Genomic DNA, 25835 nt, shown 5'->3' with positions numbered 1-25835 from the left:
CAGACCTCACTTTATTCAAACATCAAACATCAACATTTATTCAGCAAATAGGCCACAGGGGCACTTTTATTACACGTCAACACGTCAATGAAGCTTTTACAAAACTGTGAAGTCGTCACATAACCTTTTCGTATGCTCTTGTCAAACAATTTCCGTTTATATATAGCACACATCACTACTTAATTTTTAAGTCGAATATATATGGAGCAGAATTGCTCCTAAGCTAAAAGGATAATAATTTATATAAGCGCTTATAAAGTATTTAGGTACTGCACTTTAAAAAGCTACTACCTATTCGCTCAGTTTCGCTCCTAATGGGTGTAAGACGTATTTCTTGCTTATTAGTTGGTATGAACAAATAAGATGAAAATATTATGTTGTCCCACGAAAGTTTATAGATATTTTCATCACATTGTGCGTTAGTGTCGATTGTACTTCCCCAACCACCAATTTTGCACATATATAGCATATATTACTTTTTTACGTTGATTCTTTGCGTTAATTTCGTTTGATATACATATAATCAATTACCTATCGTTAACAAACATGCTTCGTCTAGTAGGTAAATAATCTGTAATTGAGACATCTAGTGGACGCACATGGAACTAGGTGACGAAAGGTTTTCAATGTCAGCGATATATATATACACTTTGATCTATCTTTGATCACTCACGTATATTATTTTAATGAAATAAAAAATATACAGATGAATCATAAAAATGATACAGCATGTAGACTTACATTTTATCTAAATTAAATTATTTAAAAATATCATGCTATAAGTACAATACGGACTAAAGTTTCACAGCTGTGTAACGTCAATCTGACAGAACGTCTACATTCTACAACGCCAATATTGGAGTCATCTCCAACTTTCTTTTTTTCGTTTAAATCTGCTTTTAGTTGCCTGATGATGTGAATATTGTTAAGTAAGATCGAAGTCAGTGATTGTTGCTTCCCGTTTACTTATTTACAATGGGTGATAGCAGTGATTCCGAAGAGTTCTACGATGCCGAAGAACTCACACCCATTAAAGGTTCTAAGTAAGTAAATTGTTTACACAATCTGCGTTCCTGGAATCATATAATCATTTAGGTCCTTAGCTAGTCTACCAATCATACTTATTACTGGTCCTTAATTCATGATAAAGCACCCTTTTATTCTAGTTGATAATATTATATAGCAGGTGTTTCTAGTAACGATATGGATCGTCCTTGGTTTGATCAAACGAATGTTGACAGTCTAATCAATGATGCGTATCTCATTTACATTCAATCGTGACTTATTGCTAGGTAATATTAGAACACTGCTTGAAATCTGTGTTTGCAACACTGCAAAACTTAGAGCTCTGTATTGTTTAGATTGCATTTATTTTTTATTTATTACTATTATTAATACAAGAAATAACCTTACGATCTAATTCAGTTCCCTGCAAAACTGTTTACACAGTTTGTCTGCAGGTGCGAGTCTCTGATATAATTACTTACATACGTAATCAATGTAAAATATTATAAAAACTAACATCATACACTTAACTAATATAATCAGATATACCTTACTTTACTTGGGTGACATTTGCAGGCACAGGCATGCAATTGTCACCCAAGCATTTTCATTAGGTGCTGCTTTACTGCTGTTTTAAATCTAGTTTTATTGGGCTCGAGCCTGATATTTTCTGGAAGACTGTTTAAGAAATATGGCAACCTTTTTTTTAGAGTTCGGTCTCCGTAATAATTGGTGACGCGGGGTATTTCATATTTTTGCACAGCCACTGATCTTGTATTATGTTTATGTTCTACTCGTGTCGAGATTTGCTCTTTATTGCTGTGGTTGTTAATTGCTAAGAGGTATTTGTGTTTTAAACTGACCGGGAGTATTTTACAAATTTTAAATAGTTTATTATAATTACCTTTACAACTGTTTCTAGTTTTTTTATTGACGAGTAACTTTAAGAATCTAATTTGTAGCGCTTCTACTTTATCTATATACGATTTAAAAGTGAGACCATAGCAATCAAGGGCATAGCTTAACACGGAATCAACTATTGCATAATATAAGCACTTTAATACATTAATTGGTACTTTAAAGCTAAGGTGGTAAAATCTTCCTAATAAAATTCTAAGTTTGCTACAGATATAATTTATATGTTGTTGCCAAGAAAATGCGGAATCTACTTTAACACCTAAATATGTAACTTAGGTATACTTATATAACTTAGGCATAGGTATACTTACTCAAGTTGAAGTGCAGCACAAAACAACCAGAGATCGTACAATCTGTCACAGTTTATGTGGCGCTGGGTGCTATAGAGAGTATAGAGTATTCTTATTTATTGTGGAATTGTGTAACAAATTTGACTACCTTTGCTTTTTAGCACAACTCACTAGTATATAGGTTTATAAGGGAACAAAAATAAATAAAAGAAGCCTATCTTTTTTACATTGAATTACTATAAAATAAAATGTGTTTAGAATTTTTCTTGGGGTACATTTGTAAAGGTATCGTCTTGGGTTGTCCCATTCGTTTTTCGTCAAGTTCTTAAATTAGTCCTATTCTGCTTTCGTCACCCATTCTACATTCGGCACAATCGTCGGTGGCTTTCAATGTAGAATGAGTGACGAAAGCAGAATATAACTAATTTAAGAACTTGATGAAAAACAAATGGGACGACCCAAGACGATACCCTTGTAAACACTTATTGACTTTCTAGGAGATCATCATTATGCAGAAACACAAGCCTAACAGACAGTTCCAAGGATAAAGAGAAGGAGAAACCGGCTGTAAAGACTGAATCTACACTTGTGGAGGCACCAAGTATAGCTCCGAGCGTGTCCACTGCCGAGGGTGCCCCGGCAGATGATGACCGGAATACTGTCAAAAGTGTAAATATTCATTGTTTCTAAGCTAAAAGTCCCACTTTGTTGCTTGCCATAAAGACACTTTGACAGGTTATTTGTATAAAGATACAAGCAAATTTTGTCCTTATGGTAAGCGACAAAGTGGCACATATTGTTGTAAAACACTGCAGGTATGCAGTATTACTTTCCTGGTGGAAAGAAAGGATACTTCCATAAATTAATTCATAAGCCTTCGGCTGCATATTTTACAGCGGGAGCATTATACAAATCAAAAGGACAAGAAAATTTAGAGATAATTCAGACTTAACCAAAATTTTGAATATATTTTATATATTTTATATATTTTGAATTTTGATAGTTTTCTCACACACAGTTATCCATAGTTTTCAATAGTTTCAGATTTCCAAATACTGTCCCATTAAAAAAACACTGTATCTATAAGTAATGTCTATGTATAAGTGTGGCGGGACAACTTAGACACCTTCATTAATAACTGGCTGGAAACAGCTCAACAACGGGTGTTATGGAAATCAAGAGCAGAGGCCTTTGCCAGCAGTGGCACACCATAACAGGCTATAAAAAAAAATGTGGCAGGTGGTGCAAGGGCGACGCCGGTTCCAAGAGCTTCGGCGCTGCATGCAAACAGACGAGGATGACGAGACAGTAGATGCGGCTGCTGACCACCACTCTTTCACAGATGTGACGCAGCCGTTCAAGTGAGCAACATTCATTTATTATCATTACTTGTAATTGTATGAACTTTTTGGTGATTAATCTTATGAAATGAAAAAACATTGAAAAATAATGTGAAAATGTACTAAGCATGACTGCTTTAGCAGCAGCACCTACTCTTTATGAATTTATGAAACATCAGAAATGATTTAGGTAATGTTAACTATGTATGAAACTAACCTAAATGATTTTTTTGTCATTTTTAGGGTTCCGTAGCCAAATGGCAAAAAAACGGAACCCTTATAGATTCGTCATGTCTGTCTGTCTGTCCGTCCGTATGTCACAGCCACTTTTTTCCGAAAGTATAAGCACTATACTGTTGAAACTTGGTGAGTAGATGTATTCTGTGAACCGCATTAAGATTTTCATACAAAAATAGAAAAAAAACAATAAAGTTTTAGGGTTCTCCATACATAGAACTGAAACCCAAAAATTTTTTTTTCATCAAATCCATACGTGTGGGGTATCTATGGATAGGTCTTCAAAAATGATATTGAGGTTTCTAATATCATTTTCTTCTAAACTGAATAGTTTGCGCGAGAGACACTTCCAAAGTGGTAAAATGTGTGTCCCCCCCCCCCCCTGTAACTTCTAAAATAAGAGAATGATAAACCTAAAAAAAATATATGATGTACATTACCATGCAAACTTCCACCGAAAATTGGTTTGAACAAGATTTGGTAAGTAGTTTTTTTTTAATACGTCATAAACCGTAAACCCCAATTTTATTTTGTTACTTGCTGTTACGGAACCCTTCATGGGCGAGTCCGACTCGCACTTGGCCGCTTTTTCGTAGGTACGGTCAGCCAAAAAAGTGGTCTACCACTTTTCGACCACTTTCTTGGCTGACTATGAGAATTACTATGAGTTTTTGTTGACTTTATAATTTATTAAATATTCAAAATATATGTATTACATTTCATAAATCTAATTTCATGATATGAACTCTGCAAAACACAATTTTTTATTGAGTATAGGAAACAACCCAGCTCTTAACGCTTGATATGGCAATTAGTTTAACTTGCAATTAACAATACTTCTATGGGTTTGATTTGGTTCCACTCTAAAGTTGAACAATGTTAATGTTTTTACCATTGGTTGCAGGGTGATAGCGCACGACACAATGAGCCTTCAGAGCATGACATCCCTGGGTCGCATTGGAAGGATCCTCAGTGGCGCGTCGGATTCACATTGTAATTATCCTAACTAATTTGGATATTTGTCAGTCAATCACGAAAAAATCCGATCTGATTTTGATGTAACTTGAAATGCTAATTTCAGAATACAGATTATTTACTTAACTTTAAAACACGCATAGCGACATCTGCCGTAAGAATACTAGACTATTTTAGCGGCATTAACCCTTTTCCAGGCACAGTACGAATTATCGACCAATAGAATCGAATACGCACCAATAGAATTGGAACTTTAGCATTCCGAGTTAAGGTTCAAATTAGATTGCACTCCGGGTAATGTGACTAGTCTTCAAATGAATCAAAGCTGGAATATATTTGATTATTTTGGGAAAACCTTGTAGATTGGTGCGTTCTGGGAAAGGGTGAAAGTTGTATCAAATTACAGAAATATGATCTTTTTCAGCTAACATTCGTGAAGTGGCCCAGGCGTCTGCACCGCCGCGAGAAACTAACACGCCCGACGAACCCATACCGGTGGACAGAACGCAAAATGGTAAATTTATATTAAGATTCAGTTTATTTTCAGACACTTTGTGACAGGCTGGGTAACACTACAGTAAGGGTACAGAAAGTCTATGATCCAAACAACTCTAGACACGCTGGAGCTAATTCGGATTCGCGCGGATGTTTGACGGGTTAAGGTACACAGTACACATACACAGCTGCAAAAGTGCATATCCACGTTGTTAATTGGAATCCATTCATGAAGTGGGTATGTACTTTTGCAGCTCGCTGTACACCGCAGGAAGAGCTCAAATACATATAGCAATGTTGAACCGATTCTATTGTAGGTACCCATTAAACATTAGTCATTTGTTTGTGCTTTAACCTTATTAATATTTTCGTTGTCTCTGTTATGTACAGTCAAGTGTAAATTATATGGTTGCACACATACTAAAAAATATGTCCCATAGCTCTTATGTCAACGAGTTAAGAACTATGGGACATATTTTTGATAAGTTACATGCACCCATATTTTTACACTTGACTGATGATACATCACGTTTCTCGATTGTTACGCCATTTAGGGCCCTAGCTAAATTGATTGTTCCGTACTAACGCTATGGGATGTCCAATTTAGCTAGAACCCTAAATGGCGTAACAATCACGGAGTGTAACTGTTATGGTATGATGATAAGATGTAAAAGCGAAAAATATACGTCGAATATTCGACTTTGTACATACAAAGTCAAATATTCGAAGTATATTTGAATTACATACATATGTAATTGTTATACGTAATACTTATATCCTATTGTCATACCAAAATAGGTTGGCTTTCATTGTACATTTTTGGTGGTGGCAGTTCAATACTTAGGTACTTTATACGATTAATGTCTGTCTCAATACTAGACGTAGATTTCTTGTATCCCAGCCATTCTCCTCATTCTTATTTTGAAAAAAGTAGCAAAACTCTGTAGGTATGTGTAATATCTTTATTGGCTTTACGAGATGCTTAATAATTAAATAATGTGAGCTACTGTATCCTGAAATAACTTTTTTGAGATAGACCAGTCTATTTAATTCGTTAATTATTGATTGAGACTTCTATTTTTATTATTTGTATCTAGTTAAGCTAAAGCAAAATGGGATTAAAAACGCTAAATTTCTTAATTGTGTCCATGTTAGTCCAAAATGTAATGCTATGCTAACGCATTAACCCTGTGTCAGTGCTAGCGATGGAGCCGGACGTGATAGCCAGCACGAAGGCAAACAGCGTGAAGCAAGCGGGCAGCGTCGTCACCGCGCCCGCCGGCCCGCTACCGCCGCCGCGACGCAAGAAGCCGCGTGAGTACTGTGCTGACGTAGCCCGTGTGTCAGCCATCGATGAGCTGGACATGATAGCCAGCACAAAGGCGTTCGTGAAGCAAGCGGGCAGCGTCGTCACCGCGTCCGCCGACCCGCTGCCGCGACACAAGAACCCTCGTGAGTACTGTGCTGACGTAGCCCGTGTGTCAGCTAGCGATGAGCGGGACATGGTAGCCGGCAAGAAGGCGTTCGTGAAGCAAGCGGGCAGCGTTGTCACCGCGTCCGCCGACCCGCTGCTGCGACACAAGAACCCTCGTGAGTACTGTGCTGACGTAGCCCGTGTGTCAGCTAGCGATGAGCGGGACATGGTAGCCGGCAAGAAGGCGTTCGTGAAGCAAGCGGGCAGCGTTGTCACCGCGTCCGCCGACCCGCCGCCGCGACGCAAGAAGCCGCGTGAGTACTTTGCTGACGTAGCCCGTGTGTCAGCCATCGATGAGCTGGACATGATAGCCAGCACAAAGGCGTTCGTGAAGCAAGCGGGCAGCATCGTCACCGCGTCCGCCGACCCGCTGCCGCGACACAAGAACCCTCGTGAGTACTGTGCTGACGTAGCCCGTGTGTCAGCTAGCGATGAGCGGGACATGGTAGCCGGCAAGAAGGCGTTCGTGAAGCAAGCGGGCAGCGTTGTCACCGCGTCCGCCGACCCGCTACCGCGACACAAGAAGCCTCGTGAGTACTGTGCTGAGGTAGCCCGTGTGTCAGCTGGCGATGAGCGGGACATGGTAGCCGGCAAGAAGGCGTTCGTGAAGCAAGCGGGCAGCGTTGTCACCGCGTCCGCCGACCCGCTGCTGCGACACAAGAAGCCTCGTGAGTACTGTGCTGAGGTAGCCCGTGTGTCAGCTGGCGATGAGCGGGACATGGTAGCCGGCAAGAAGGCGTTCGTGAAGCAAGCGGGCAGCGTTGTCACCGCGTCCGCCGACCCGCTGCTGCGACACAAGAAGCCTCGTGAGTACTGTGCTGACGTAGCTCGTGTGTCAGCTGGCGATGAGCGGGACATGGTAGCCGGCAAGAAGGCGTTCGTGAAGCAAGCGGGCAGCGTTGTCACCGCGTCCGCCGACGACTCGAACGAAATACTATACAATTCTTAAATGAACCTGCCGGCCTAGCCAAGGTTACAATCGCTATCGCTTCGACAGCGAAAAGCATTATGTCTCTCTATCACTCTTCCATATTAGTGCGACAGTGACAGTTGTGTTTCGATCGCTACGGAGCGTAAGCGATCGTCATCTTGGCTACGCGGCCAGTTTTGGAAGACAGCAATGGCGCGTTCGCGCCACACCGCCCTGCTACCGATCGGCGTCGAGTCTGTGTTGTAATTATAAACAAGTGATTACCAGCCTGATTTCGGGTGCATTGGCTCCCTTTACAATCCTGACCGTCGAGCTAGTCTGAAGTCGCCTGCCTGCTTGTTAACTTGATGATTAGTTCAATTTTAATAGCGCATCATGCGATATTCAAAGTACACATTTGTTCCAGGTAAACTGCACGGCTCTCAGTCACTATCGACGGCCGACGGCGACAACCTCAGCATCTGCACCAACGACACGGATGACTACCGCTATGAAAGGAGGAACAAGCTCGATTCCTTGTCAGTCGATGTAAGTTTATACCAATTTTAACTACGACTGCTGGAATACAATCACTAATTGATTGACCGGAAGAGAATTCCTTAACGATTTCCTTACGATTCATAAGAGCTTGTTGCTAGGCCTACATGAATAAAGTATATTTTGAATTTGAATGCATTTAGTGCTTGTATTAGTTGCCGAATTTGGGCAAACGAGTTTTGTTTGTGGTACCCTGAAAATATTTAGTCATTGTTATTCTGTTTAGTCTAAATTAATTTTAGTTATATGTTATTTTTTGTGCTAATAAACATTTGTTATCCTAATTCATTATATAAACTTATTTAATTACACAAACGGGTCTACCGCGATATAATCCGACCACACCGATACCGTGACCACAGCTGGCCAGTGCAACTCAGCTGAAACGTCGTCGGAATTAAAGGTAAAAACAATGAAATTATATCGCGGTAGACCCGTTTGTGTAATTAACCCTTTGACCGCCGTTGTCCGGTATAGAAGACAACGATAGAACGATACGCTGGCGCCGTCGTCTTGTATACAAGACACAAATTCAACCACTGAGTTAATGTGAAAATAATAAAAATTGCAATTTCATTTACACTCGTGTTCATATTTAAGGTCTTTGTTTTTTCATTTATTTGCTTTTTAAGCCGCTATATAAATCCCTTCTTTTATAATAAGGCATTTAAAAAAATTGCTCCAATTTTCAACATTTTTCATGTTCCTCGTCGCCGTTGTCTTGTATAAAAGACAGCTAGGGATGGGAATGTTAACTCGATATGGGAATTTTTAAAGTAAATATAAAGTCAGAAATATGATTTTATCTAAGTATTTGAACACTTGTTAATCGCCAATTTTTTTCAACGAATAGTAGGTAACTACTTACTAGAATACGTAGAACGAAAGTCAGATAGGCATAACTATATTTAAAGTTCAGGTAGCTTCTTTAGCTCTATAAAGTAGAGTCAGACAAGTAAATTTGCCATTGTAGATTGTGGACTATTTAATTGCAGAAGAGATAAATAAATAAAATAATTGATGTTATTTTATAGCTTAGTGGGAAGGGATACACCGCAGCGACCGCTTCGCACAAGTGTGGTACAGGGACATACCTGTTTATCAGACTTTACTTTTATTGTTATAACATTGAAGTTAATGTGTAATTTTTTTGTAACAAGTCGTTGAACGTTTTTTTGATAAGAGTTTACCTATCGATTAATGTAAACCAAACTGAAATTATAATGATAGATTCTAATTCCGGAATAATATCTTCACTCATTAAAAATTCAACCCACGTGTAATTTTCACTAAAACAGTTCCGGTATATTGACTTTATCGACACATGATGCGCAGCTTTAACGTTACGCCAATAAAGTTTACGTACCGACAAGCGCTTACGCCGTTGACCTAGAGACTATTATTACTTGATCCGCGCGGAAACAGTCCTTGTCGGTCTGCATTGCGGGCAGTCCATGGGCGCCGTTGTCTTGTATAAAAGACTTCTCGTACAGCCTAGTGCGGCGATATCACGTCTTGAATCGACATTGTTTAGTGGTTGTTTTTTATGTTAAATCCCTATATTTTAAACATTTTCGGGTGTAAAACATATGTTTAATTTTGGCAATTTGGAATGAAATTAAAACAGGATAAGAACAAAGCTAAATTAAAAAGATTTTTACCATAATATTGTAAATATCGATATCACTATTTGCAATCCCTAAACTTTTTATTAGTTGTTTACTTAAAATTTGCTCTGGCGTGTGAGTGAGCGTCTTTGCGGACTAGGTCCGGCGGCCAAAAGGTTAAATATGTGTACAAAACGCGAGAGTTTAAGTCATTATATAAACTTGCAAAATGCGATTGTTTCAGCCTCCATTACCTAATTCTGTAAGCCAGTGCATGGCGCTGCCCAGCCCCGCCAGCACCATCGAGTCCCTCACAAGGGAATTCCAGGATTCACTAGAACTCTCCACTTCCAAATATGGTGAGATTACTATTCACTGATATTAATAATACCTACTGTGTTTTAGAATTACGATCAAAGCTGTAATATTACTGATAATAAGAAGCTTAAATTGAGCAAACTGAGAGACTTAAATTTTATAGTGCAACTATTGTTTTTTAACTATGACTTAATTATGTCAATATGTCAGCTCAATCTGGTAAAAATATTTGTATACTTATTATTAAAAAAAATCCGTCCATCCCAAATAAAATCCATTTATTTCAGACGAATATGTGTCGATAGTTTGTTAGTAAAAAGAAAATACTTTAATAACTACATTAGTGCTTAATCTTAATTGAAGCGAGGCCCATTGCCTGATTAGGCCACTGTCCCACCTCCCCGCTACTGGAGCATTCCATGAAATCGTCTACCGTTGTCCCGTACAAACGCGAAGTTTCTGATGATTTAAAGGTATAAGAGTTTCCTTTTCTTTGACAAATGGTCAAAAATATGCACAGAAAAATAATCGCCTACTTTAAATGCCGAGAAAAAAGTCGCAACACAGGAAATACAATGCGTTTGTACGGGACAGCCCGTGGAATGCTCCTACTACGCTCAGACGCTTACGCTATGTATGTCACAAATTTATCTCAATAGAGAATATTAGGCAAAGCTCTGCGTAGATGGCACCTTTGTGGCACGTACAGTGAACAAACCACATTGACACATCACAAGTCACGTCAATCACATGGCCTACCGCGAAACAAGAAAATCGAAATTTCGTTATCTAATCTCTCTATCACTCTTGCATAATCGATCGATAAAGAGGCAGATAACTAAATTTCGATTTTCGCGTTTACCGGTAGGCCTATGGAAGGTAGAGGTAGGTAGGCCTTTGTTAACAAACCGCCTTGATGCATCAATGTCGTATTTTATTGTCTGTGAACATTTGTCAATAAACAGTTTAAGGCACAGTATGTATAAGTTAGTCTATCTATTTACTGTATCGGCAGTGCTGCACTCTGGCGGCAGAACATTGCAGTAGTATCCCCTATTAATTTGTTGCAGCGCACGACAAGTCATCAATGAGTCATGAATCGCGCACGTCATCTCGCAGCAGTACAGGCACCTCTATGAAACAGAGGCCTCCCGAATCCACACTCGACATTAAGGAGGCCGTCAGAGGTTAGTATTTGCATTATTAATATTGCCACTTACCCTTTTAGTAATAATGCTCAATTCGCAATGACAAGTTTTTGGTGAATCATAATAATTCACCCGCATCAGAGGCTTTCTGAATCCGCCCTCGACATTTAGGAATCAGTACTTTGTCTTTAAAACTTTGTTGCCTTGTAATAAGGCTCAATTCGTAACGACAATTTTATTGACTACGCATACGATGAAATTCAAGTTAACTCGTACTTATTCATAACATTTTAAAGCGTTAATTATCTTCGTATTGGTAAGCATTTAATAGTTTACGTACTAAATTGTACCTTATGGTTATAAAGTTAAGGTTTGTTTTAGGTGATTACGTTGTGCGTCCGGCGGACGACGAACAGCGCTGCGGGTCGCGTACACACAGCGAGGGACGCTCGCAGCTCTCCACTGGGCATAGTAGCTTGGGCGGGAACACCAGGTCACTTTATTAAGTTTAACTAAAGTCAGCGGTCGGCAACCTTTTAGCAGCCAAGAGCCACATAGCAGTTAACGAAGTGGACTCGGGCCGCACTTTGTTAATATTTATGACTTTATCAGACATTGTCATTTGTCTATATTACATACAAAATAGTAGGGAGGCTCGCGGGCCGCTGGTTGCCGACCGCTGAACTAAAGTGAAGTGAATAAATAGTACATTATTGCAGAGGCCGGGAAAGTGCAATTCGTGGATGAGTTTCGATTTTGTCGGACGACGCGAAGCGGAGTCCGACAAAGAAGACGAATCCACGAATTGCTATTCCTGCCGAGGCATATATAGTGCTTTTCTCCAAACATGCGAGGAAATAAGCTAAAATAATAATTATTTAACCATCAAGCATCACTCAAATCAAACCTTCACATCCAAAATGTCAAAAACAATTTCCCTCTTTAATTAATTTTTAAAAGTTAAAGTTACAAACTTATTCTGCCATTCAGTATTCGTTCATTCAATATAATTGTGCAATATAGTTGGTCAAACCAACTTTTCAGTCAGTAAGAACCAGGAAAACTATACCCATCCTTTTCTTTTGGGTGCTAGTACTAGTGTAAGACAAAGATAGTATGATTCTCTTTGTCTATGTTTGAAATGAGAAAGTCCTTTGACAAACTATATAAGCTTTATGAACACGGATGAGATTTAAAAAAAATATAAAAATAATCTTTGATTTTATTAAGCAGTATTCGCACGATCATACACGTGAAATGATAGCTGATCGGGTCGTGTAGAAGCGGCTCGCGGCAATAATAATTGGCCGTTTGTGTTTTTTATTATTAAAAAGTAAAAAACACTACAGTAATAAGTTATTACTGTAGTGTTTTTTTACTTCCCGTCCGCTAGAACAGGACAGCGATAGTTTGATGTTTTTTAATTAGAGTTTGACATTAACGAAGAACTTCCCGTAGTATTTTTGCTACAGTAAGGTGAACATTTCCGAGCATATTGGAGAAAAAAATCTTTACCAAATCATTCGATTTGGTAAAGATTTTTTACAATAGGTATTTGAATGTATTTAAAATAAATTATTTTGCACCATGCATGAAATAAAGCACCAGAAGATTAATAGAATAACCTAGACAGCAGTTATTTTTAGACACTATTTCTATTTTATAACCCGTACACAACTATAAAAAGTAGGTAATTTGAGTGTGACGTCACATGCTAGAGTCTCATATAAATTCCACAATAGCAAAATCGTTTTGACAGTTTGAAAAAAGAAACTGATTTGACTAGTAGTCACATATCCTCTGGTGCTTGGAGTCTTGTGGGGGAAAAGTATATTATTTTTACCTTCATACTAAGTTTGACCACCCTAATTGCCAATATCAAGTTCACAAGCTACAAGTTGGCAAACCCTCCAACGCGCACGGTCCCTATTGTTTATTATGTGGTCATTTGCAGACGGAGCAACTCAGAGTCGCTGGGCGGCGGCCGACGCCGCTCCGCGGGCGACGAGCAGCTCGGGCTGGCGCTGCGCACGCACTCCACCTCCGGACAACGTTTAACGGACATGCAGATACTCGAGCAGGTCACCGTGCTCAACCTGGACACCGGTCAGTGTGAAGTAGACAGTCAGACGGAACCACTCTCAGTGCATGCCTGGCGACGAGCAGCTCGGTCTGGCGCTGCGCACGCACTCCACCTCGGGACAACGTTTAACGGACATGCAGATACTCGAACAGGTCACCATGCTCAACCTGGACACCGGTCAGTGCTGTGAAGTGTAGACAGACGAAATTACTCTCAGTACACACACACACTACACTTCATGCATGGAAGTTACCGAGCAGCTGGGTCTGTCACACGCGCTACATTTCCGAACAGCAGCCTTATCGACATGCAGTCAGTGTTTTGCAGGTGTAGTCAGACGAAACCAGGTGATGCAGACTGGATAAGCTACTACCGTCAATGACATTAAACACTCAACTCAGTCAGCCCGTCTGTCTTTTTCGATCTGACTAATTTTATAAAAGAAATGTAGATTTGTGTCTCAACTATGACCTGTTGAAAACGAATTGCTATCATAAATACATTTGACGTTTTTAGAGCAAACACTTGGCTGGCAAATACTTGTCATAAATACGTGCTTGACAGGTACGGACGGTATGGTCCGCATCTCTTTTGTTGGGTATAATAAGTACGGGAACGCAGTAACAGAACTAAACATACTATTTGTCAATATTGCCTAGTTTATTTACTGTGTTCCACACAAAAATCTCCAAGACGAATTATGTGTTTTATATTTCTAAATTAAATTCTACAGGAGAAAGGGTGCCTCTTAGCGTAGCGGAGCACAAAATACCTCAATGCATCAATCCACTGAGTCTGCACATCATGAGACTCACGTCGGAGTACATAGGGCGAGCCAATGACGACGAAAATGTCAGGTAACTATCAATCAAACACAATTTTAGGAACTGGCATAACAACGAAATTACGAGCGCTTTGCACAGACAAAGAATACTAAAGCCCACTTGCACCATTCCACTAACCCGAGGTTAACCGGTTAAACCTAAAGTTACCATGGTTACCAGTACAATTTGACAATGGGTTGACGGTTAAACCGCTTAACCCCGGGTTAGTGGGATGGTGAAAGTGGGCCTAAGACGCGTATGAAGTGTAAAACATTGCGGGCGCAAATTAGAGATGACACTGCAGGACTTCGTTGCCAAGCGCTGACATTTATTAATTTTGCTCCTCTATACTAAAGGCAGATATGACATTTACGCAAAATCGCAGGAAGTAATTTGTATAATTAAGACAGCTTCGTATGATTTAAAGTGACCCCAAAAACAATTCTCCCGCTCCCAGTGTGTTTTTGCTACTAACAAAAGCAAGTGGTCATGAGGCCTTTGTCAGCTAATCGCTCACGAAAAGTAAACAACAAGGGTCTATATTTCCTAAACTGTACTAGAGTATGATCATCAGTCACTAGAAGAAGTAGAATTCCTGTATTCCTATCCCTTTTGCTGCTTTGATCTAGTTCGTTGTCACACTGTCCACGACGCTGAGTGCTGGGTTCGAATCCCGTTAAGAAAATGGGTTTCCGTTCTGTGACAAAAAGCGCTGTGTGTGTTAATACTGCTAATGTTAACATCACGGTGGTAATTAACAAATTCGTAGGCTTACGGTGCCGTCAAATAGCGGCCGTCTCCATACTAAATAACACGGCTAAATATGGATGTCGTAATAGTATTTGTATGGAGACGGGCGCTATATGACGGCACCGCTATCCGAGGAAACCAGAGCATTAGGCAAAGGCGTAGGCAAATTCGTAGCTTCTAAAAACCTTATATTATTACGATTAGCTTTTACCGACCAATTTGTAGAAGAGAGGATTTGTAGGTGTGTTCGTTCAATTCAGAATCTGCAGAACTGTTAGGATTCATCCAAAATCCCATGTTGGTTTAAATACATTTACAGCTTGGAACTGGTGCAAAAGACGTGGCGCAAGCGTCTCTCTGTGTTCTCAAGAAAGTCTCTCACGCCACCGGTTGAAATGGGAATCCTACCTGCGGATTCGGACTTCAGTATTAATATTAGGTTTACTTTTTGTTTACGTTGTTTTCATTAGATTTTATTTAACAATTTTGCGGGGAACAGCCCATTTGGCTGTGTTAAGTTACATTGCGCAGTTCTTCAATTGGACACTACCCAATCTGGTGTTGGTACCATTCATAATCGTATTAACTATACTTGTAACTAAATGCAGATTTTTAAATGTGAGTCAGTAAGAGGATCGACTGGATTCCGCCACTACGCGAAAATAGTCATTAGAAACCTTCCTTAGCCGTTTGTGTTAAAAGGCTTTTAGAAAATGTTCGAAAGTCAGTGCAAAATAAATTTTAAAAAGTATATACCTAGTGATGCGCGTTTTGAGACCGAATAGCGCAAACAACACAAATCTAATGCCCTCACTAACTCATTTAATAAACCATGCTGTAGGTATTTTTTCCGAATGACAAAAATGTCTCGGAACAGAGGTTTTTATTTTCTTTTATAATGTCACTTCGCAACTAGTAATAAAATCATGTTTCATTTCGTTGGTATTAGGTATACATAGTTTTGGGTTTTCTAGCGGTCAACATTTTAATTAGTTAAACACATTATCAAATGTCGGTTTTTGTTGTATTTGTTTTTGTTAAGTCTGCATCTATTTTGTTCGTACGAGTAAATATGTAATGTTCCTATTGTTGTGTTTTTTGTTGAATGTCCATATCACGAGTGGTTGTGGTGTTTTCATTACACTAGGTTTTTTTAGATTTTTAGAGATTAACAACATTTAACGACCATCGCTCACTTTAATTATTTTTAGTGCTTTTTTTATAAAATTGTGACATTGTTTATACGACAACGGTTTCACTCACTGGTAAATTGTGACATATTCACTATTAAATACAACGTTTTTCAGGTCAAGAATTGTTTCATAATATGACAAAAGATAATGTTACGTACTTAAATTGTGTTTCAATTTTTAGTTTTTCCTCTCATGAATCACCTTGTAACTTTTAGTTATTATTGGGTGATAACGCCCCAACCTCTATTTCGCCAACAATTTACGGTCTCCAGTTTGGAGGCCGCTAGTCATCTAAGGGCCACTTGCACCATTCACTAACCCGGGGTTAACCTGTTAAACCTGGAGTTATCATGGATACCAGTACAATTTGACACTGGGTTAACGGTTAAACCGCTTAACCCCGGGTTAGTGGGATGGTGCAAGTGCCCTAAGCCATCTTTGATGTCCTAACCAGTATAGTATGTGATATGTGGTGTAGGGAAACGGACGAGGAGAGCGAGAGCGTGTGCACGGGCGGCGCCGACGAGGACGGCAAGGAGGCCAAGCAGGCCGCCGACAACAAGAACACTATTCGGAAGAAGACTGAGAAGTGAGTCACGCCTTCTACTTTATCTACTGTCGGGAATATCGGCACCAAGGCACAGTATAAATAATAGTACTAGGTACAGAAGACTCACTCTCTAATAAAACGCGTCTGTTACGATCAGCACAGATATGGCCGCTAGGTGGCGACAGCGTCACGCGCGGCTTACGGCAAACCCCAAAATTGGGGTCGAACGGATGTACTTTTAGCTACCCGTAGCAAAGCGACGAAATCGCGGAGTGAGACACGCCTGACCAAGGCTGGTTTAAGGGTCGGTTGCACCAAACTGTTCGTATCGTTAAAGAGTTCGCTAAATTTTTATGTATGGAAAGTTTCATAGGAAAGCGCCGGGGCGCGCCGGCTGACGTTGATCAGTCTGTCAAATGTGGTTGGTGCAACTGGCCCTTAGTGTCACGCGGACCGTCCGTGCGGATCGCTCCGCACCGCAAAATTGTATGAGAAAGCTGTCCGCGCGGATCCGTCAGCTTTACTCTATAACGCTCCCTGAACTTAATAATACATATTGGTCCGGTGCGGAGCGATCCGCACGGGCGGTCCGCGTGAAACTAAAACCAGCCCAACTAAAACTAAAGTAGGTAGGGTAATTCGCCAGTAACTGGCCGGTTTTAGTAACTGACCGCCCTAAACTAAAAATGTATTCTATTCACCTATAAACATAATTCATTTTAGTATAAGGCAGCTAGTTATTGAAGGCTGGCCAGTTATTAAAACCTTAAAATGAACTCTGTTCATAGGTGAATTGAATTCAAGGTGGCCTATTACTAAAACCGGCCAGTTACGGACGAATTACCCTATATCGTGTCGTTGAAAATGTGTTGTTTTGAAAATATGTGTCCCGCCGAGATTCTTACTGGTTCCATCCCATATTGGGATACCGTACCCTCCTACAGTTTGGAAAGGTTTTAAATCTTCTGGGGTCAGAGGTGTAGGGTTAGATCTCGTTCAAAATCGCATTGTAATATTATGCCTACTTGTGAAAAATACACTATCTTTAACTTTTAACTACTTGTTACCAGTGATAGCATTCAAAAATTCGGGGTGACTTACGAAGCTAAAAAAGCTTTGGAATTCTTATCTTTATAATTGATTTGCTGAGGTAGATACTTTGTGTAAAAGCAATTTTATTGAATAATTTATTATAAATTTAGGGCAGCCCCAACTCCATTAGTGAAAAGTCACTCGCAAGACAGTATAAACATGAAAATAGTTCCCGAAGTGAACCAAAACAGGTGACGGTGTGATACTAACAAGTCTGTGTGTTGTTGCAGTGCAGTTTTGGAGATTTGTATGAATATTTTGTAGTAACTTGACCACTTATAAATACCCATCTCCGCTTGGCCCTTGTACGAGCGTGTATTAACATTTACCATAGTCCCCTTATAACAACTAGGTACATATAAAACCAAAGAAAACTTATTATTTGGCTTTATGCAGGCACATGTAAACCGTAACTAATTTTTAAATCTATGTTTTATTTGAACGTAAGTAATATAACCATGTAATACGTGTTTTAAAATTCATTTTGTTTATGTTTATACATTTGAATACTTATTGATTTCCTGGCTTTATACATTTTAGGGGAAGCCACAAGAAATAGTAGTTACGAATAAGACACGATGTTACCAAAGACGTTTCGATGACATTGAGTTGGGATTCTTTTCGCTAAAGTGTCTCATTTTTTATCAATGCTTGCCTGCAATAGAAATGTAAAATAAAACAAAAGGCATTTGGTATCTCTATTCCCCTTATAATTACCTTTAAACGATTTCTACTCATTTATCGTTAAAAGAATAGAAACCCAACCCGACTAATGCTTTGCTGCTGCCCAGCTCCTCAATTTTACTCACAAAAACCTGCTAGGCTATTCATATCATACACACCAGACTCGGAAATATTTCCAATTAAACTTTAATTGAAACTTGACTAATTTCCAGACTAAAACGCTTCCTAGGCAGCACTGTGAAAAAGACAGTAGACGCAGCGAAATCGCTGGCGCAAGAAGTGTCGCATGCACGACACAAGGAGGACGTGGCCGACATAGCGGACGACGTGCGGGGCGAGCACAACATCAAGCTGAAGGCCTCCAACTCGCACAAGGGGCCATACGACTTCGACGGCTGCGTGCGCCACGTGCAGGTTCGTATCTAACAAGAAGTGATGTGTTCACGACACAAGGAGAACGAGGCCGACATGGCGGACGACGTGCGGGGCGAGCATAACATCAAGCTGAAGGCCTCCAACTCGCACAAGGGGCCATACGACTTCGACGGCTGCGTGCGCCACGTGCAGGTTCGTATCTAACAAGAAGTGATGTGTTCACGACACAAGGAGAACGAGGCCGACATGGCGGACGACGTGCGGGGCGAGCATAACATCAAGCTGAAGGCCTCCAACTCGCACAAGGGGCCATACGACTTCGACGGCTGCGTGCGCCACGTGCAGGTTCGTATCTAACAAGAAGTGATGTGTTCACGACACAAGGAGAACGAGGCCGACATAGCGGACGACGTGCGGGGCGAGCATAACATCAAGCTGAAGGCCTCCAACTCGCACAAGGGGCCATACGACTTCGACGGCTGCGTGCGACACGTGCAGGTTCGTATCTAACAAGAAGTGTCGCGTGCACGACACAAGGAGGACGTGGCCGACATAGCGGACGACGTGCGCGGCGAGCATAACATCATGCTGAAGGCCTCCAACTCGCACAAGGGGCCATACGACTTCGACGGCTGCGTGCGACACGTGCAGGTTCGTACCTAACAAGAAGTGTCGCGTGCACGACACAAGGAGGACGTGGCCGACATAGCGGACGACGTGCGGGGCGAGCATAACATCAAGCTGAAGGCCTCCAACTCGCACAAGGGGCCATACGACTTCGACGGCTGCGTGCGACACGTGCAGGTTCGTATCTAACAAGTGTCGCGTGCACGACACAAGGAGGACGTGGGCGACATAGCGGACGACGTGCGGGGCGAGCATAACATCAAGCTGAAGGCCTCCAACTCGCACAAGGGGCCATACGACTTCGACGGCTGCGTGCGACACGTGCAGGTTCGTATCTAACAAGAAGTGTCGCGTGCACGACACAAGGAGGACGTGGCCGACATAGCGGACGACGTTCGGGGCGAGCATAACATCAAGCTTAAGGCCTCCAACTCGCACAAGGGGCCATACGACTTCGACGGCTGCGTGCGACACGTGCAGGTTCGTATCTAACAAGAAGTGTCGCGTGCACGACACAAGGAGGACGTGGCCGACATAGCGGACGACGTTCGGGGCGAGCATTTCATCAAGCTGAAGGCCTCCAACTCGCACAAGGGGCCATACGACTTCGACGGCTGCGTGCGACACGTGCAGGTTCGTATCTAACAAGAAGTGTCGCGTGCACGACACAAGGAGGACGTGGCCGACATAGCGGACGACGTTCGGGGCGAGCATAACATCAAGCTTAAGGCCTCCAACTCGCACAAGGGGCCATACGACTTCGACGGCTGCGTGCGACACGTGCAGGTTCGTATCTAACAAGAAGTGTCGCGTGCACGACACAAGGAGGACGTGGCCGACATAGCGGACGACGTTCGGGGCGAGCATAACATCAAGCTTAAGGCCTCCAACTCGCACAAGGGGCCATACGACTTCGACGGCTGCGTGCGACACGTGCAGGTTCGTATCTAACAAGAAGTGTCGCGTGCACGACACAAGGAGGACGTGGCCGACATAGCGGACGACGTGCAGGGCGAGCATAACATCAAGCTGAAGGCCTCCAACTCGCACAAGGGGCCATACGACTTCGACGGCTGCGTGCGACACGTGCAGGTTCGTACAGTCAACGGTAAAAATATGGGTGTACAAATCATTTCATAAATATTTCCCATAACTCTTATGTCAGTGAATTAAGAACTATGGGACATATTTTTGAGTAGGTTGTCTACATCCATATTTTTACCGTTGACTGTACCTAACAAGAAGAGTCGCGTGCACGACACAAGGAGGACGTGGCCGACATAGCGGACGACGTGCTAATTTTGTACGTTTGCTGCTTAGTGCGAGGTTCTGTCATTTGGTATTAATCGTTATAATAGAATTTTATTAATGACCAAATCCGATAACGTTAAACAAACCGAACGAATTGAGGTTATCTCGTGAACAAGTTGAACAAGCTTTATCGTTTGTGCAGGAGATGGGCAGCGGGCACTCGGGCGCCGTGTGGTGCTGCAAGTTCAGCGTGTGCGGCCGCCTGCTCGCCACGGCCGGCCAGGACCGCCTGCTGCGGGTGTGGGTCGCCAGGGACGCCTACGCCGTCTTCCAGGTATTTAATATTGGACCTTATCACCTTGCAGTTAGGTTGCGAATGATCAGTTTACACGTTCGGTGCTATCCTACTTTTCCGTTCAAAAATTACCTAACATTTGTTTGTGGCATCGATATTGCAGTGTCGTTTACACACACTTGCAATTTACACATTTTAGTGGCGTATGCATTAATGCTGTAAATTACTGCCCTTACAAGCTGTTAACTGACAGTACTTATCAAATTTTTTCAATATCGTTTACGTTAAAAATAGTAGCAAATCTGTCAAACTTCCCCTTATGGTACATATACAAAGCTACAATTGAAACAACCAGCACTACAACTTCAGTCCTACCTGCTAAATAACTACTTACATTACAGGACATGCGCACAAAATACAACGCAGAGCAGAAATCCTCCCCGACCCCCTCACAAGAGTCCCTCGCGTCGCTCACCGCCCCACCACCGAGTCCTGAAGACGCACCCTTAGGCCCCTCCGCCCCATTCCACCCGAAACCTTTCTGCACCTATTCGGGCCATACATCAGACTTATTAGACGTATCCTGGTCTAAGAACTACTTCATACTGTCAAGCTCAATGGACAAAACTGTTCGGCTGTGGCACATCTCGCGCGGGGAGTGCCTGTGCTGCTTCCAGCACATCGACTTTGTGACCGCCATCGTGTTTCACCCGCGCGACGACAGATACTTCTTGTCGGGAAGTCTAGACGGGAAGCTGAGGCTATGGAACATTCCTGATAAGAAGGTAACAATTATGAATATCTAAACGCATTTCAATATACTATAACTGGACTGGAACGATTAGGAATAGGGACTCAAATAAGTATATGCTTCGTGCAGATTAGTATTGAATTCGTACAGCACATAAAAACACACACACATGCCTAGTCAATTATTAATTCGATTTTGAACCTTAACATAAACATACTTACAATTTGAAATAACCTGTTGCAAAAAAGCTATAACTGTCGTCTGTTCGGCTCTTTGTTATCACTTAGGTTGGCTCGCGCCGCCAAAATATAGTTTTGCTTTCCGATGGTGTATTGTTGTCAACATAAAACTTTTCTTTCAGGTCGCCGTTTGGAACGAGGTCGACGGCAAAACAAAACTAATAACTGCCGCAAACTTCTGTCAAAACGGCAAGTTTGCCGTCGTCGGCACCTACGACGGCCGCTGCATCTTCTACACCACCGACCAGCTCAAGTACCACACGCAGATCGACGTGCGCTCCACCCGAGGCAAGAACTCCACCGGGAGGAAGATCAGCGGCATAGAACCCATGCCTAACGACGACAAAATCCTAGTGACCTCAAACGACAGCAGAATAAGACTGTACGATCTCAGAGACTTGAACCTCTCCTGCAAATACAAGGGCTACGTGAACGTTTCCAGTCAAATCAAAGCCTCGTTCTCGCACGACGGCAAATACATAGTCAGCGGGTCAGAGAATCAGTGCATTTATATTTGGAAGACGTATCACGACTACTCTAAGTTCACGTCGGTGAGGCGGGACAGGAACGACTTCTGGGAGGGGATCAAGGCGCACAACGCGGTGGTGACCTGTGCGGTGTTCGCGCCCAACCCGGACCACATGATCCGCATGATTGCGGAGCGGGAGGAGGAGGAGAAGGCCAGCAAAGGAATCGACGATAAGGAGGAGCCGGTTGGTTGTGTATTAACTTTTTTGCATGTCGTGACTATGTTTATAGTGCGTTTATCTTCAGGCAAAAAAATACAAGTTTTTAAATTGCCGTGCTCGTAATATTCCACCTGTCCAATTTCTATGTCCAATGTCAGTGTGTCTCACTCTCTCATTAATACAAAATGTGAGACGCAATACACATTGGACAGATGGAATACCACCCTTAGGAATACGAGTATGAGGGTGGAGTCGTGTGACAATTGGACTGGGCAAGTTCGGCTATAAAACTGGTACTTTAGTGTCTGGGATACAAAAACATAGTTTAAACTCTTTCCCCCTTTATTCATAAAACTTTACGGGCCTGATTTAGTTAATTTATGTTTTATCCCTTTCTTACAAATACATTAGTCAAAATGACGGATAAGGACAAACTATTATTACTATTATTAGCTAATTGAGGTTTGTCGCGCGTTTATGAATAAGGGGGTAAGAATCTTAATTTAGTAAACCTTATTTTAATATAATATTGTCTTTTTTACAGAAGGGCACGGAGGGCATGGTGTCCTCCTCGCAGACGGGGCACGTGCTCGTGAGCACGGACTTCAACGGCTGCATCCGCGTGTTCGTGCACAAGGCCAAGCCCAAGCACTCCTCGCTGCCCGCCTCCGCACTCGCGTAGCTTCACAACACAAACAGAAGGGCACGGCCTGATGTCCCACAAAAGGGACTTCTACGTTCGTTCTCAAGACCCAGGCCAGGCTTCATGCTCGCGTAGGTAGCCGTATACGATACCTTACAGAAGGCAAGTGGTTCTCAAGGCGCAGCCTAGGCACTCTTCAGTCGCCGCTGCCCGCCTCCGCGCTTCCACAACATATATTATCGTACAGCATAACATACCACAATACAATGGTACTTACAGAAGGGAGTCTACCAAACGCGACACGTGATCGTAAAAACGGACTTTACGCTCGTTCTCAAGGCCTAGCATAGCCCGAGCACTTCTTGCTGTCCGGCTTCGCGATTAGCCTACACATTACAAAAGCGTAGTGCGTGTCTCACTGACGGAACGGACTTTGAAATCGTGCACAAAACCCTTTCCTAGCTGCTCTTTTACGTACTCGCTTGATCTCCATCTTTACAGGCGAAGTGAAATCATTGTTCTACGGACCAGGTTATCATCACAAATCGTCACGATTTACTATTTCAACTGGCTCCTTTGCTCTTTCATTACATAATTCTACTCCGCAATAGTGCAACCACAAATCGAAGTTCGTTACCCCAATCTTGCTTTAGTTTGGCTAACTATGTTAAGAAATGTCAAGGTACAACAAAGCAGTATATCTCTGTTTTGTTTTTCTTCTTCAATATAAGCATAAGGTTATTCGATTCCTGTTCGTTTGTATTTCGTTATTCTATTAATTACTCGTTTATTAGCAGCCTATGCTCTCGGTTCTTCAATCTTTCTATACTTTCATTCTATCCCAAACTTATAGGCCTCATTTAGACGGTGCGAGAACTCGCATGCGAGTTTCATTACATTGCGTTGTTTGATCGGTAGGCTGAATTGATGTTACCCCAACGGTCCGCAATGTAACTAACATCGCATGCAAGTTCGCGCGCTGTCTAAATAAGCCCTGTACTTATTCTTTTCTTAATTTTAAGGTGGGTTTGTACAGTTTAAGTAGTGCTTTTACTTTTTTGTTATTTCTCAACCACCAGCACACCATTTCAACATTTTAGTAGTCAATATTTGTCGTCGTGAGAATAAACACCAACATTATGTTAAAGGTCAGTATCAAAACCACTAGCATTGCTAGGACAATCGCTTTATTGTCAGACATATTGGGAGATCTACTAAAATTGTCGAATACTTTATATTGGACATAATAATAGAGCTAGTTCGTGAGGCATTAGGGGGTGTCCATTAATCAGTCCCCGATTTTGACGATTTTGAATCACTCAAGCGTAAGAATGTGAAAGTAAATCGAACGATAACAGACAAAGTAAATATTATGTTTTAGTTATTTATGGTTGAATGCAGTATGAATAGGTATGATAGTTAGGATTTTATAACTACGTTATGTTTATACAGCTAGTACGCTACTTGCAATATTTATTACAGCCATATCATATAAAACAAATCTAATTTAAGTGGTTATCGGTATATTCTTGTGGGTGTTTTGCGTTGCTGCATACGTATACTCGTATATCCTTTTAAATTTGATGAAGATAATTATTGTTTACATTATTTATAAATAAAAATGAATTAAACGTCGTTATTTGACGTTGCGGTAAAATATTATTTTGTATCAATGCTTGCATGCGATAAAGATGTATTTATTTATTTCAAAATCTTGAGCTCTCAACTCGTTTATTGTCATATTATAATATTTTACGTAGTCTATAAACTTAGATCATGACTATGATTTGTTTATATGGATACATTGTCTCATTCATACGCGAACAACTATTTATGATTAGAAGACACATTACTTAATTATTCAATCAATTATAAACGGCTTATGTTATATTTTTAAATTGAAAATTAGACAGGTTTCTGATTGTGGTGATTTTTTAGTAAGAACATAAAAATACTGGAGTACCTACTCCATATCATCTTAAAGATATGTGGAACCCAGTCAGTCTAATAGCTTACCGCCTTTTAACCCTTTGAAGGCCATGCCTATTGTATATAGCCCGCCATCGTAAACCTTGGAATGCACGAAGGTTAATATTACAATACATATAACCATGCGGCCTGTGGCGGTCTTGGGTGGTCAAATGGTTAATAGTCAAGTTAATATTACTCGAAGTATCTTATCGGGATTATAACGTGCATTTTACACTAAACGCGTTCATGAGTGTGAACGTCTTTGGTGGTAACGGGAAAGTTATTGCAACACAGTATGACGTCTGCATAAGTTCATTTAAAGACAATAGAATAGCTCGTATTACTTAGCACTAACGGAGGTTTTTATATTCGCGTCTCATATATTTTTAATAAGTTCTTGCCTTAACTAGTAAACCCATGTGATTATAGTAAGTGTACATTTATTAGTTAGTATTGTATTGTACAGATCGCGATGCCATTGTCATATGAATGATTATCATATATTTGTAACTAGTGTTTACCTCAATAAATAATGGTTATTTA

At 41.2% G+C, this 25835-nt stretch overlaps 1 protein-coding gene across 1 annotated transcript; it reads left to right on the top strand.

Annotated features, from left to right (window-relative positions):
* The first annotated feature begins 843 nt into the window (after positions 1-843).
* LOC134677514 (WD repeat-containing protein 44) lies at positions 844-25835 on the top strand. The gene is made up of 19 exons (XM_063535982.1): positions 844-1043; positions 2711-2882; positions 3453-3574; positions 4695-4783; positions 5190-5279; positions 6458-6574; positions 8072-8193; positions 10054-10168; positions 11198-11314; positions 11657-11768; positions 13230-13381; positions 14092-14215; positions 16604-16714; positions 17878-17958; positions 18664-18865; positions 20907-21038; positions 21401-21784; positions 22112-22702; positions 23223-25835. The coding sequence occupies exons 1-19, from the start codon at positions 976-978 to the stop codon at positions 23358-23360; spliced, it is 3039 nt and encodes a 1012-aa protein (XP_063392052.1). The 5' UTR covers positions 844-975; the 3' UTR covers positions 23361-25835.

The sequence above is a fragment of the Cydia fagiglandana genome, chromosome 2 (assembly GCF_963556715.1).
Source record: "Cydia fagiglandana chromosome 2, ilCydFagi1.1, whole genome shotgun sequence".
Taxonomy (NCBI): domain Eukaryota; kingdom Metazoa; phylum Arthropoda; class Insecta; order Lepidoptera; family Tortricidae; genus Cydia; species Cydia fagiglandana.
The sequence above is the reverse complement of the archived record's forward strand: the minus strand, read 5'-3'. Positions and strand labels throughout refer to the sequence as shown.